The sequence below is a fragment of the Hippocampus zosterae genome, chromosome 7, assembly GCF_025434085.1.
Source record: "Hippocampus zosterae strain Florida chromosome 7, ASM2543408v3, whole genome shotgun sequence".
Classification (NCBI taxonomy): Eukaryota; Metazoa; Chordata; class Actinopteri; order Syngnathiformes; family Syngnathidae; genus Hippocampus; species Hippocampus zosterae.
In genome coordinates, this window is record NC_067457.1 from 12,871,513 (window position 1) to 12,885,568 (window position 14,056).

At 45.2% G+C, this 14,056-nt stretch overlaps 2 protein-coding genes across 3 annotated transcripts in view; both read right to left on the reverse strand.

The window, feature by feature from the left end:
* LOC127604129 (uncharacterized) overlaps positions 1 to 13,982 on the reverse strand; it is an 83,288-nt gene extending 69,306 nt beyond the window's left edge. Inside the window, 2 exon segments of the mRNA XM_052071049.1 lie at positions 6,876 to 9,478; positions 9,480 to 13,982. Coding sequence (XP_051927009.1) covers positions 9,089 to 9,478; positions 9,480 to 12,236 — 3,147 coding nt within the window. The 5' untranslated portion in view covers positions 12,237 to 13,982 and the 3' untranslated portion in view covers positions 6,876 to 9,088.
* The window catches only part of LOC127604117 (transmembrane protein 94-like), a 119,823-nt gene that overhangs the window by 55,714 nt on the left and 50,053 nt on the right, over positions 1 to 14,056 (reverse strand). For both annotated transcript variants that reach the window (XM_052071019.1, XM_052071018.1), the window contains exon 11: positions 2,779 to 2,835. In XM_052071019.1, coding sequence (XP_051926979.1) covers positions 2,779 to 2,835 — 57 coding nt within the window. The remainder of the gene's footprint in view (positions 1 to 2,778; positions 2,836 to 14,056) is intronic.

A 14,056-nucleotide genomic window follows, 5' to 3' on the forward strand; every position in this document is an offset into this window, starting at 1 on the left:
GACCAGCTGAAGGCGCTTAATGTAGACGCCAAAGTAAAGGGCATTGCAGTAACATGTAAAATGTGACAAAGGCATGCATTACTGTCTCAAATTACTGTCTTAAATCAAGGTAACCAATCACTACCAAGGGGCCGGACCGGGGGTGCGGTAAATATCAGGGGCTGTATTTTGCAAATGTAACAATAAAAGTTCAAACTGGCGGACAAGGAACTCTGAGAGTGATTACCGGGGCAACAACCGTCATTCGCCCTCAGAGATCCCTCCTGCCGTTAATGAATACATTTTTCCCTGTGTGCCGAGTCATTTCTTTAACTTTGTCCGAGAAAAATTCTGACATGAACACAGTATGTGGCCGGTCTAAGATCTGGTTTAATAATAATACATTTTAAAAAATTATATTATCGGCATTTTAAACAAGTTTCAGTTCATACAGTGCATTTTGTATGACCAAAAATGTATTTTGGATATATTTAACCACCTGTGCAAGAGATGTAGCATGGCAGCACACAGTGGTGCAATCCAAATAAAGCTGAAGTCCTGCCTTTGCCACATTTTGATTAGATTGTTCAGTGATAAGTGGTAAATAAAAGTGGCCCTAACACTGAATGCAGCAGCACACCCCTGTGAACAGATACAATGTCAGAGCACACACTGTCATATGTGATGCATTGTGACCGACTGCAAAGATAATTTGAAAACCAAGCAGTGGCTTATTCTGAGAGCAGAGAGCTCAGAGGTCTATGTGGTAAAACAACATGATCGACAGTATCAAAGGTTTTGCACCAGTGGTTCTTAACCTTGTTAGAGGTATCGAACCTAACCAATTCATATGCTGGTTCACTGAACCCTTCATTAGTGAAAAATAAAAATGTGATTTTTTTTTTACAAATTCAAGACATTAAAAAAACACATTTATTAAAAACAAATAAAAGGAAATAAAATTACATGGCGTAAGTATAGGGTTTTTTTTGTATGACGTTCTATCATGGTAGTCACGCGGTGACTATTGAGCGAACTAAATTTCCCACAGCACTGATTGGACAAAGTGAACATCTGCAGCCAGCGATGGCCAAGCAAGCGTTTCAAAACTAATGGACATTTTAAGTCAGGTGTGTCTTCATGGCAGAGGCTCCGTCGAACCCCATAGACCGATTCACCAAACCCCTAGGGTTCGATAAAACCCAGGTTAAGAACCACTGTTTTGGACAAATCTATAAAAAGAGCAGCCCAATGTTTCCTGCCAAATGCTACAGAAAGGTCATTTACCACTTTTAGCGCAGCTGTGACAGTGCTATGACCTTTTCTGAAAACCGATGATAAAATATCATTGATGTATAAAAAATCCATGGGCTGATCACTTCTGAGAGATTTTTCTCTAATTGCAGTCAGTTAATAATGGGAGAACAAAAGCAGACTTCCAAATTTTGGGAATTTCCTTAGTGAACAATGTTCGGTTAAAAGTATATGCAAGTGGCTCTGCTATAAAATCAGCAACTAGCTTTAAGAAACCCCTTGCTGTGCAAGATGTTTGTCAGGCCTTAAATCTTGCACAGCAACGGGAACAAAACGGAATGACTGACCAGTATATCAATGGTCCCCAAGCTCCGGTCGTGGACCAGTACTGGTTCGTGGGTCATTTGGTACTGGGCCACACAGGAAGAATAAATAATTTACATGACTTCCGTTTTATTCATTTCGGAATAAAAGATGATTTATTTTGAAAAATTACCGGATCCTCTATTACATCCGTCTACAGCCCGTCACTCTTGACGCGGGTGAAGACGCGCGCTTCTCGGTCACATGATAGGTTACCGCTAAAATGAATCCCAGGAGCTAGCAAAATGAGTAAAAAACTAAAGTCTTTGGAAAGTTTCTTTGGGAAAGGGGAAAGGCCCAGCCAGGAGACAGAAAACAAATAACATGAGCATTTAGCTTCATTGCACTAATGCTCAACGCAGATAAAAACATTTGATCGCCGTGAAGAGTTTTCACAAGGGGCGCTGTCTTGGCTTGGACTGGATATTTGGCGTTGGTCCGTGTTGTATTCAAAATTATCAGTCTTGTATTTCCTTTTTTATTGAGTTTACATACATCTTAGCACACAGTATTACAGTATTAGATGTCAGCTTTTCTTCCAAATTTCTACCAAATTTAAATAACAAATGGGAAAAAAAACAAGAATAAAACATCACCATTTATTTCATGCAATTGAAAGAAAATTGGGAATTACATGGGACCAATTTTTTTTTAACAATTTACAGTTGTTCCCGACTATTAATAATAATAATAATACAAATAGCACCCTGGCACGCAGATAAATTGCAAAAATCTGTGTCCAATTGATGCCCAATTGTTTTTAAGTTATGCACCGTGATGTTATTGGTCCGGCGTACTTGGCAATCGATTTTCCTCCAATGTGGCCCCTCAGTCAAAAAATTGTGTAACAGAATCGGATGTATGTATCGTCATATTCACACTTTAATGTTGTTGATAAAACCTAAATATTGATATTTACAGCCAAAAAAAATGCATTGGTCTCACTTTTGCCATACTTTTGGAGACAAGTTTGCATTTTATTTATTGATCCATTTATTTGTTTTAGTTTTACATGATTATTGGGGAGGATTTACATCCAAACAATTGATCAAAAGAGACCATCTATATAAAAAAAATTGTGAAACAAAGCACAGAGCAAGATCAGTGAGCACAATGACAGGTAGGTAAGGGTGACATTTGGAGGTGATGGAGGTTAGTTTTAGAAAACAAAAGGTTATATACCTGGGAGGAAACCACTTCAGTGAAGCTGCTTAGAGTGTCCTCAGAGAATTTGGCAAGCTAGGGATAAAAAGGAAAGCAGAGTTAAAACTCTGGAGTAAGCATATTCTAAGGAAACGTGTTTATCTTGTATTTCCAGCGTCCTGTCTGTAACCCAGTCCGAGTTTATAACACTAAAACATACTAATGACAATCAAACATCATGTGCCTCATTATGTAAATTCCCAAACAGAAATGTAACATGTGACATTTAAATAAAACTAAACATTTAAATAAAACCTGCAGGTTGAGGCCATAGCGAACCAAAAAGAAAGACAGGAATACATTGTCACATTATTAAGATGATGATCATTTTTATCAACCCAAATTTCGTGATATGCATTCAATTCCGGATATCCGTGAAAGGGGAAATATCTATCCATTCTTTGTATCCTCACTTGTGTCATTGATGAGATGGAGCCTATCCAGGTTTCAGGTCAGTTAAGTTTATTTATTCAGACATACAGTATTTTACACAAGGTCATTTACTCAAAAATCATAGTGGATGCAATGTTGTCTGAAATGGAAAGAGCTTATTACGACTGTCCCTATCCATACAGTAATAATATCATTGCTGCTAAATTGGAAATGGGCTGTCACTCTTAGAGCACTTTACTACCCTGCGTACTCAAATCACGTCACATGGCTACCTTATACACCTACTGATGACGCAGCATCAGGAGCAACTTTGGGTTCACTTCCTTGCTTGAAACACCAACCTTTGGGTTGGGAAACAACCCCTGTAGCACTGAGGCATACCACCCCTGCTCTGTCGAAGAACAAAAACTCTAAATTGTGTCTGCATTGTCTACATTATCAAATTTAAATATGCAGCAGAAAAAATCAATTGTTGCCAACAAGTCATGGTCACTATGTCATGTTAGCATACATCTTATATATATATATATATATATATATATATATAGATATAGATATATCTATATCTATATATATATATTGCGCGTCGTCCCGCACGCGGTCTGTCCTTCCGTCTGTCCCTTTTCAAAACGTACCTACTTCACCGCGCCGCTGCGCGCCGCCAATGCGCCGCTCAGGCAGTGGCTCACTACGATCGCGCGGGCATCTTAGCGAAAAAATGTCATCTACCCACAAGCATTGCAATGAAATTGTTAGTTATTTAGTAGAGCTAAACATCTCTTTATTTTCGCGATAAGCAATGAAGATGAACAAAAAGTTGAACCAAGCAACAACACTTTTGTGGCCCGAAGGCCCACCTTACCAGCCTTCCGCAGGAACTAGCTGATGAGCCGCCCGGAGGGCGGCGAACCACCACCTTACCAGCCTTCCGCAGGAACTAGCTGATGAGCCGCCCGGAGGGCGGCGAACCAGCTAGTTGTGTCATAAAATCATCGTGTGTATCATTGGACCAGGGGTAAGGCCACAATTCAACACTGACGAGACTCTACCAGTTATTGTGTGCTGTTGCCAAGAGCAAGGCCTGACTGCACAATTTGTCGTGGAAGTGGGACAGCAGGCAGTAGGGAAAAATTTTTGGGCACACATGCAGGACCATGACACACAGGTGAGGATGCTAGTTGTTCCTGCGGAGTCAAGCTCCTCAACTTTCTCGTGAAGAAATTTCTTCCAGAACATAATTTCATAAGTAGAGGTGCCACTGTACAGGGCTTGTCATGGTTCTGTTTGTGGCAGGTGGCACTGTAGGGTTCCGCCTGCAGCTGCACAACTGTTGTTCATGGTACCTTTAGTTTGTTTGCTTAACTCATTCAGTACCAGCCAATTCTGGACCAAGTCTGAAAAGACATTTAAAAACATCTTTGGAAGTGAATGAGTTAAAATGACTCCCGGCGTGACCACTCAGTGTCGGGTCATTGTTGCTGTTTGTTTATTGCTGTGTGCACGTGTCATGTTTTGTTTTCTATATTGTTTTTTTTAAATTTTATTTAGCTTCTCCAGTGTATTCCTGTTTGCATTTTTTGTTCAACACATTTTGCTCAGCCACCCTGCTCCTCCCTACCTGCCTGCTTCTTGGGTCCTCTGCACTACCACCATGCAAAACATGACAGGGCTCATATTATGTTATTAAGGTACACTAACGTATTCTACTGATTTGTTAATTTTCACCATGTCCTACATGGGTTCACATTGTGCGCCTTCAGTGGAAAGTAAGGTCCTTGTTACAATGATGACATCCACGGTGGTTGGCTTGGTTTTTGTCTTTTTTTTTTTTTTAATCTGGAATGCTCCTACAATGCTGTCATCTTCCAGGGCATCAACCAAATACCGTATTTTCACGACCATTCGGCGCACCGTATGCTTGGGCGCAGTCTCATTAATGGGTGCTATTTCTGTATTTTACACATAGACAAAACACACTGTATTATTGGCCGCAGTTTTAAAGTGGTGAAACATAGACCAGCTTAAACATACGGCATCCATGCGCGCACGCTAAGAACACGTTAGCTTGAAGCATACGGTAGCATGCCAAGACATACAGATACAAGCTAAAAACACGTTTTAAAAAGGCAACGGAAGCAAAACTGAGTTCCGTTGTATTTTATTTATCCATCGTACAATGTACTCACATTTTTCGATCAATCATCACCCAGAAATTCATCAAAGTCCTCATCCTCTGTATCAGAATTGAACAATTGTGCAAGTACCGGTAATCCATCAAAAACGCTGCGTTCCCTCTCGTTGTCAGAGTCACTCTCATTGCCATGTGGCTCCACAGAAATTATGCCGGCTTTGCCAAAAACTCGAATAACAGTGCAAGCAGACACGTTCGTCCAAGCAGCCACAATCCATTCGCAAATTGTGGCGTAACTCGCCACAATTTGCCTCTCACTTGCCTCTCACTCTTTGTAAAGTTGTGTATGCCATCGATCATCCATTATTCCCATGCTGTTCGCAACTTTACTTTGAACGCCCGGTCGCAACTTTACTTTGAACGCCCGGTTGATGCCGATGTCCAGCGGTTGGAGTTCTTTAGTCAAGCCTCCGGGAATAACGGCAAGCCCAGAGTTCATTTGCTCGTCTTGATTTTTCACCGCTGCTGTGAGATGGGCACACATGCCAAAGGCATAACCGATGGCTAGAAGTTAAAACTGAGCTTCGTAGGCGTGTCTCGTTGTAGAATTTATTTTCGGGGGTTCTTAGAAACCAAAACCGAAGTTGTTTTGCAACAATGCACATAGCCACAATCTATACAGGTGTTGGTACCTGCTTGGAGCGTCCCTTTAGCGTCCACTTACACGCCCACCCTTCACTCATTGGCGGACTTCTTCCCCGCATGCCTGTCCTCACTCACGTCTCTCTCTCTCTCTCTCTCTCTCTCTCTCTCTCTCTCTCTCTCTCTCTCTCTCTCTCTCTCTCTCTCTCTCTCTCTCTCTCTCTCTCTCTCTCTCCTCTCTCTCTCTCTCTCTCTCTCTTGGATTTATTATTTTTTAGTAATCATACATTCGCGTATTATTCGATCGTCAATTTATGCTCGCAAAGAAGAATGCTTCTGCCTGTCATGATAGTTTGCTTGCAAAGAAGAATGCTTATGCTTGCAATCATTAGTTGGCTTTGCCTGCAATAAAGAACGCTTATGCTTTCAATAAAGATATATCCTTTATTATTTACTCACATCTATAATCATTATGTATTCTTCATTATATGCTCACTTTTGCTTGCTCTACGGTGTGGAAGGTTAGGGTCGCAACCACCTTTCCGAGGACGTGGTTGGGAAGAGATAACTGTTAAGGCTAAACAGTGAGCAAGGGTGAACCGTGAATGGAGACATCAACACCAGCTGCAACGGGATGTTTATGTGACATTTGCACACATGTACGTAAATTGCACTCACATACACACACACATAGTTAAACAAGTTCAGTGTGTGTTCAACAGCCCCCACCCTTTAGGTTGGACACAACTATGTAGTAGCTTTCCCAATAAATGACGAGGTGAAGGGGGAGATCGTTAGGGTTAGGTGCCGAGAACTGAAACCGAACGCTTCTCCTCGTTCCCTCCTGGTACCAGAATCGAGTCTCCTGTCTCCTCCTTTTGGTTATTCCTGAGTGTCAATTTGGACCAACCTGACATTTTTGGGGGCTCGTCCGGGATCGCAACATACCTGACGCTGAGTCGACGGCCAGGAAGACCGTGGCCACGGCAAAGACACCCTTTCTGGGACTGGGTTTCGGCTCCTCGTCTGGGGGCTGAGGGTTGAAGCGAATCCCAGAGGAGAGAGGACTACTCCTGGTGGTAAGTAGGGCGGCGGTGTCCTGTACGTACTTAAACTCCGCATCAATACTCTAGGTGAGTGTTTGCACGCCGGGTTTGTAAAGACGGAGGTCGGGGTGGTCTTTAAACCTGTTTTTAATTGAAACCCTCACAGGACAGGTGTTGTAGTTTGCGAGCCTAACCTTCTTCTTTTCAAAGTTTGTGACATCCGAATACCTAGACTACATCTGGTTGGAGAACCTATTTGAGCCTGAGAGGGTTTGTTGGGAAGGGACTCTTTCAACGGTGATTGAGTGTTTGCGCGCCGGCAAAAAAGGACGTGGTCTTTTTAAGCCGCAAAGCACTGAGCCATACTAGTCCCTATCAGGCATACAGACCGGCAAGTCTCATAAACTGGTGAGGGCGACGGTGTCCTGCACGTGCTTAAACTCCGTGTGTAAATAATGTGTATTAAACTCCGGGTATAAATAATGTGTATATAGTGCGTTACCTCTGGTCAAGGTAGTCGGATAAAAGCAAATTAAATGTGCATAAATGAATGACTGTAACTGTGTGAGTGGAGGTTCGCTACCTCATCTGAACAGGACATTTGTTGTGGCAACTGTCTGAGGAAGCAGATGCAAGAATTTCCCGCCACCTTGGTGGTAGAAGGTTGGAAATTACCTCAGTCGGAGAAATTGCCACCCTGTTCAAGGGAATAGTCCGCCAAGTTACCCTAGGTAAATCGCTGACTCTAAACAAAACTTCTCAAATTCTCAAAGTTCCACCCCCAAATTCGCAATGGGGGTTCCATAATAGTAAGACCGTGGAGAGAGGTGATCCCAAAAAGAAGTTAACATGTAAGGACTGGAGATTCGTAGAGAGCCAATGTCCTTCGAAGATAAAGCATTTAGATACGTGGATAGAAAAATACAAATTCGCTGGACAGCTGACTATACAAACGTTGATGCGCCTGCAGAATGATATTAGATCAATGTGCAAGAATGACAAAACGAAAATGGATAAGGATGGGTTTGGAGACATTGATTTCTGGGTGTCCTTGGCTGAAAAGAGGCGGAAAGTGAAAGTAAAGAGGGGTTTAGAGAAAGTGGAAAGAGGGGATTGTGTAAGTGAGTTTGAAAAGAATGAGGGAGACGTTATGTTTCACAGGAAAGAAGAAGATGAATCGGGTCCGGTAGGTATACTGACAGGGGGAAAACGGAAAGTAGAAAGGGAGAATGCATTGGAGCAGAAAGAAGAAAGAGAAAATGCGTTGGAGATGGCATCCACAAATACTGTTGTTACACCACCGTTATATCCGACTCTTCTGACATCTCCTCCTTTTCCACCATCCCCTCCACCCTCTTACAGAAGGGGCCATCCGATGGCCACCAGGGGAAAAGGAGATTTGGGAGTGGAATTTTCAAAAAGTTGGGGTAGTGATTTTTCCCCTGTTGCGACAAAAGTTGACTCATCCGGAAGCGAGGTACGAGATGCTTTTCCCATGATTGAAGTTGCAAATCCAGACATAAGAGATGAGTCGCCTGTCATTCTTGTTTATAGAACATGGACACAAGAAGATGTAAAAAAAGCCATAGATGGCATTACATCACATAAAATTGATGTGGTACAATTCGTCCAGGAAATGGAGGATCTGCGAAAATCATATCATCTAAATGGAGCTGAGGTGCAACAAGTTTGGATGGCGGCTTGTTTGACAGTAAATTGATGGTGTATACTGTATCGATATTTGGATGGGGTGAAGTCTTCTTGCGGATGACAAAATTAAAAGTTTGGATATGCTTAATTTGGTTGAGAGCTGTAGCAAGGTGAATATTTTGGTTTGTCTGTAGGGTTGTGTCTGCGAATATGTGTTGGATTAGTCTTTGCGTGTGGGTGTGTAGATAAGCGTGACTCTTGGCGCGACTCATGCTGTGTACATACATCTACTGATGCCTAGTCTGGACACATCATCAGTGATGTTCCTGGATTCATTGGACGTTTCGGGTCTTTCAACTATCAGACGCCCTCCTCCAGGTGACCCAGCCGGGGTTGATCAAGTCCCGGCCTGTGTCCAGACAGCTAGCTAGCTACCATGACTCCATGGATCTCCTCTTTTGAGCCACAGCCATCTTGAGGCTCTTTCTGCCGCTTCAGTGGTATTGCGGATGGCTCTCCTTTTCCTCTCTCCATTGATGCCTAAACTACAGTAGGCTCTGGCCAAGGAACGGGCTGCGAATCCTCTGCAACCAACCTCCACAGGGAAACACCTTGCTCTCCAACCAGCCAGCTGGCAGTCGCTGACCAGTCCTGCGTACTTGGAGAGCTTCCTCTCAAAGGCTTCTTCCAAGCGATCTTCCCACGGCACTGTCAGCTCCAGCAGCACTGCTTGTTTGGTGGACTCCGATACGAGGACAATGTCAGGTCGTAGGGTGGTAACTACAATATGGCTGGGGAACTTCAGCTTTTTTTTCAAGATCCACCAACAACTGCCAGTCTCTTGCAGATGTCAGGATGCCTGCAGATGATGTTCTGCTGGCCGCGGAAGGCTTGTCCCCAGCTCTGACAAAGGTGATGGTTTTGTTGGAGGGGCGGAACTGTTTAGCCCATGCCAGCCCTGCGGTAATGGCTTCCGCGATAGTCTTAAGGACTTGATCATGCCTCCACCTGTACCGTCCATCTCCAAGTGCCCTTGTGCAGCCACTGAGGATGTGTTCCAGGGTTCCTCGCTTGGAGCACAGTGGGCATGCCGGTGTCTCTGCTATGCCCCATGTGTGCAGATTTGATGGGCTTGGGAGCACATCATAAACTGCCTGGATGAGGAATTTAATGCGTTGAGGCTCTGCTTTCCAAAGCTCAGCCCAGGTCACTTTCCTCTCAACTGCGTTCTCCCATCTTGTCCACGCACCCTGTTGTTTCATTCCCACAGCCTTGCAGGTTCTACTGTCCTCCACTGCTGCTCTCACCTCGTCCTGGACAAGACGTCGCCCCTCCTTCCCCTTGGTGTTCAGCTGGGGAGATGGAAAGGATCCTAGCCCAGCTCGACCTCGTGTGACCACTCCAGTCAAGCACCTGTGCCGGAGCCTTGCATCTGCCTCTTCAACCCCTTCCTCTGCCCTCCATTTCCTGCCAGTCCTCACTTGGATCCCAGCCTTAGCCACCTTCGGATCTCTTGAGTCCTTGTATTGAACCACTTCTCTGGCTCTGGTGACCTTAAATTCCTCCTCCAAGGATTTGAAGGGCAGTTGCAGTTTGTTGCTGTTTCCGTAGAGAGCGATGCTGCTCAGGCTCTTTGGAAGTCCTAGCCATCTCCGGAGGTGGCTGCTGACCTTCCTCTCTAAGGTCTCAACTGTCGAGATGGGGACGGAGTAGACCAGGAGGGGCCACAGGATCCTGGGAAGAATGCCGTGCTGGTATACCCAGGCTTTAAACTTCCCCGGTAGGCCTGACTTGTCCACTGATTTCAGCCAGCCATCCAACTCCGTGCATGTCGACTGGATAGATTTTGTGTCTCTCAGAGAGCAGTCGAAAACCTTCCCTAGGCTCTTGACCGGCTTCTCTGAGATTGATGGAATGGCTGTGCCTGATATGGTGAACCGGAACTTGTTTTCCACCTTCCCTTTCCTTAGCACCATAGATCTTGATTTGGCGGGTTTGAAACGCATCCGGGCCCACGCCACCAGCTTTTCAAGACCCTTCAGAATCCACCGGCAGCCTGGGACTGATTCTGTCGTGACTGTGAGGTCATCCATGAATGCCCTGATGGGTGGTTGCCGTTGTCCGGAGTTCGTGCGGGGCCCTCTGCACTCTGGCTCAGCAGATTTTGTGAGCATGTTCATGGCTAGCGAGAACAGTGTCACAGAGATAGTACACCCTGTGATGATGCCGATCTCCACCTTGTGCCAACTGGATGTCATTGCTCCTGAAGAGATCCTCATCCTGAAATTGCTGTAATAATCAGCGATGAGATCTCTGCATCTGCTGGGTACATGATGCTTTGTCAGAGTGAGCTGGACGAGCTTGTGTAGAATGGAGCCGAATGCATTTGCCAGGTCAAGCCACAGCACTGATAGGTTACCTTTGTTCTCTCTGGCCTCCCGAATAAGCTGTGTGACCACACCGGTATGTTCCAAACATCCTGAAATTCCTGAGATGCCACCTTTCTGGACAGATGTATCGATGTAGGAGTTCTTTGCCAGGTAGGTACACAGCCGCTTGGAAACAACACTGAAGAAAACCTTTGCCTCAACACACAGCAGGGAGATGATGCGGAACTGGTCTAGCTGAGTGGAGTTTTCCTCCTTCGGGATCCATAACCCTTCAGCCATTCTCCATTGTTCAGGGATCCTTCCCCTTCTCCAGAAGACTCGCAGGATTGTCCACAGACGCAGCAGGAGTTTGGGACAGTTCTTGTACACTTTGTATGAAGTGCCACTCGGTCCTGGAGCAGAGCTCGCCCTTGCTCTGCGGACAACCTCCCTGACTTCCTTTAGCTGCAGCTCCGACATGTCGAACTGCTCTTCAGGTTCAGCGGGGTCTATGAGGATGTTGCATTCTCCCAGCTCCTGCTCTCTTGCGGGGTCGCTGTACGTCTGCTTCAGATGTTGGTTTATGATTTCCTGCGAGGAGACCAGATTGCCACTCCGCTTCTGCCCCAGCAAATCCTTCGTGAACTTGAAGGGGTTAGCGATGAAAGCAGCACGCTTCCGTGCCCACTCGCGTCGCCGCCTCCGGTGCCACTCTGCACGGCGGAGAACTCTAATCTTTTTCCGTAGGATGCACATTAGCTGGGCCAGGCCAGTGCGTTCCTCTTGTCCTGCCGCCTTGTACTGGGACTTCAGCGTTTTCATCTCCTGCCTGATGTTGTGGATCCTTACCGCTCTTTGATTCTTTGCGTACGTTGTTCCCGGGCTTTTCTTCTCCTCCTCGCCAAACCTTTCTGCTGCGAAGCTGACAATGACTGCTGTCATAGCTTGTAGCTTCCCGTCGGCGTGTCCCTTCGCCATAGCCTCCAGAATTTGGTCGACATCGTCGTCGAATTGCTTCCAGAGAGAGGTCATGCTAGCTGCAGGCCATTTGATCCGCCTCGTTTCAGACTTGATGCTCGAGGGATTAGTTTGCAACACGTGGAGGTTCTGGGCACTGTGGGGTGACTCCGGGCCTGGCACCTCCTGCGTCTCACCAGGTGTAACACCTGTGCGTTGTGTTGTTTCTGCTCCCAACGGGCACTTCATCCTCGCTCGGTGGATCTTCAAGCCATGGATGTTCTTGCAGACTTTGCCGCATGTACACGTTTTACTCAAAGTCGATTGTCCGTTGCCTGGGTCTGTGTAGCCGTTGTGTCCGTCCGACTGGGGTGCTCATCCTCCCCCCCTCTCGGGCACCCCTGGGGGTATTTTTCCATTGAGTTCATCGTAGCTTGGTTGGGTCCCTCCTCTCAGAGGATGCAGATTGGGTTGCTGACCCGTTCTGCCCCGGTTGCCGTCTCTCCGGGCTGTCACTGAATCTCCAGTCGTCACCACGCTCTTCATGGTTGTCATCCAGTCTTTGAAGGCCTTGATCTGGATGATTTGTGAATGTTAATGTCTGTGGGTTTCAATTATCTTATTTGTTTTATAAATGCTTCTGTTATGCTGCTAATTGCCAGAATGTTCCGATTATGTTCCAATGTTTTTTTAGATTACGTTCATAAGATGCACATTTCTCTTGAAACATGAGAAGAGCCATCACGGCTCCTGATGTGGGAGAAATGATGGTCTTGTCTCATGAAATTTTGTAAATTCAGTTACAACTTTACTCTCCGTGGATAGTGTTGTGCCTTCCGTCATTATGAAATTTAATGACTAGAGTTGAAGCTATCGTCGAACATACAAATTCTTGTTGGTTTGAGTCATAAAAAAACCCGTCAGATTTTAAGACATGTCTCATTTGTGCATACACGGGCTGGATTTCTAATTTCGTTCGTCACAAGAGCAAAATCTTCCAGCTTTAATCAGCATGTTTCAGGGTCACGTGTGAATAATTTACAATTGGCTTCGTTAACTTAGTATGACTGCACGTTTTAAGGTCAACAGTGGCATTTTTGAGAATCACGCACCCTAGGTGGTGTTTACCAAAGACAGTTGTGGCATAGATAAGCCTTTTGGGAGCCTTGAGCAGTGTATGGTGCGAACTCTGCATGCTGGAAGAGTGCTAGGAAAAAAAAAAAAAAAGAAAAGGGGATGAGCTGTTGCACACTAGCATGACGTTTTTTTTGTCGCCTGGTTGGCATTTATTTTGTGTGTCTATGTTGTCATGTCGATCCCCTTTAACGCTGGAAAAATGCACAGTGCTTAACCGTGCTACTTTGTTATTGCTTCCTGATGGGTGTTTGTTTGTTTGTTTGTTTGTTGGAATGTAAACAGGTAATAGTGATTTCAGAGGTTGTAGGAGGAAGTACAACAAACTCGTCTCATCTTATCTCCTGTTTTGTGTGTGTGTTGATTTGTTTCATATTAATATTGCGATAACATGCATGACGGGCTGATTGGAAACTCTAAATTGTCCCTAGGTGTGAGCATGGGCTTGGGTGGTTGTGCTTGTGTCTGTGTGCCCTGTAATTGGTTGGCGACCGGTTCAGGTTGTCCCCCTCCGACTGCCCGGAGATGGCTGGAATAAGCTCCACCCACCCCCGCGAACCTCGTGAGGGTACGGCGGATCGGGGAATGGATGATTGAGTGAATTGCTTAATATAGTACTGGGTTGTTTTTTGTGTACCGGTAAATCTCGGTTTAACGGGCGAAGGGAGGAATCTAGATATAAACAAGCGTGTTTTGCGGGCTATATTTAGGTAGGTTTGTGCACGAACTGTTTGAGCATATACGGGAGCATATTTATGCGTCGCTTTTCAAAATTTGTGCCCCGTTACATTACGGCATCTCATCAGTTTATTGGCTTAAAACTGATTTGTATAGTTATTTTGCGGTTTGCTTTTGAACCTCTTTTTGGACACAGCGGGTGGGTCGCACATTTTCTGGTCAGCATGGTGGCCAACGGCCACCTTGATGTCCAAGTC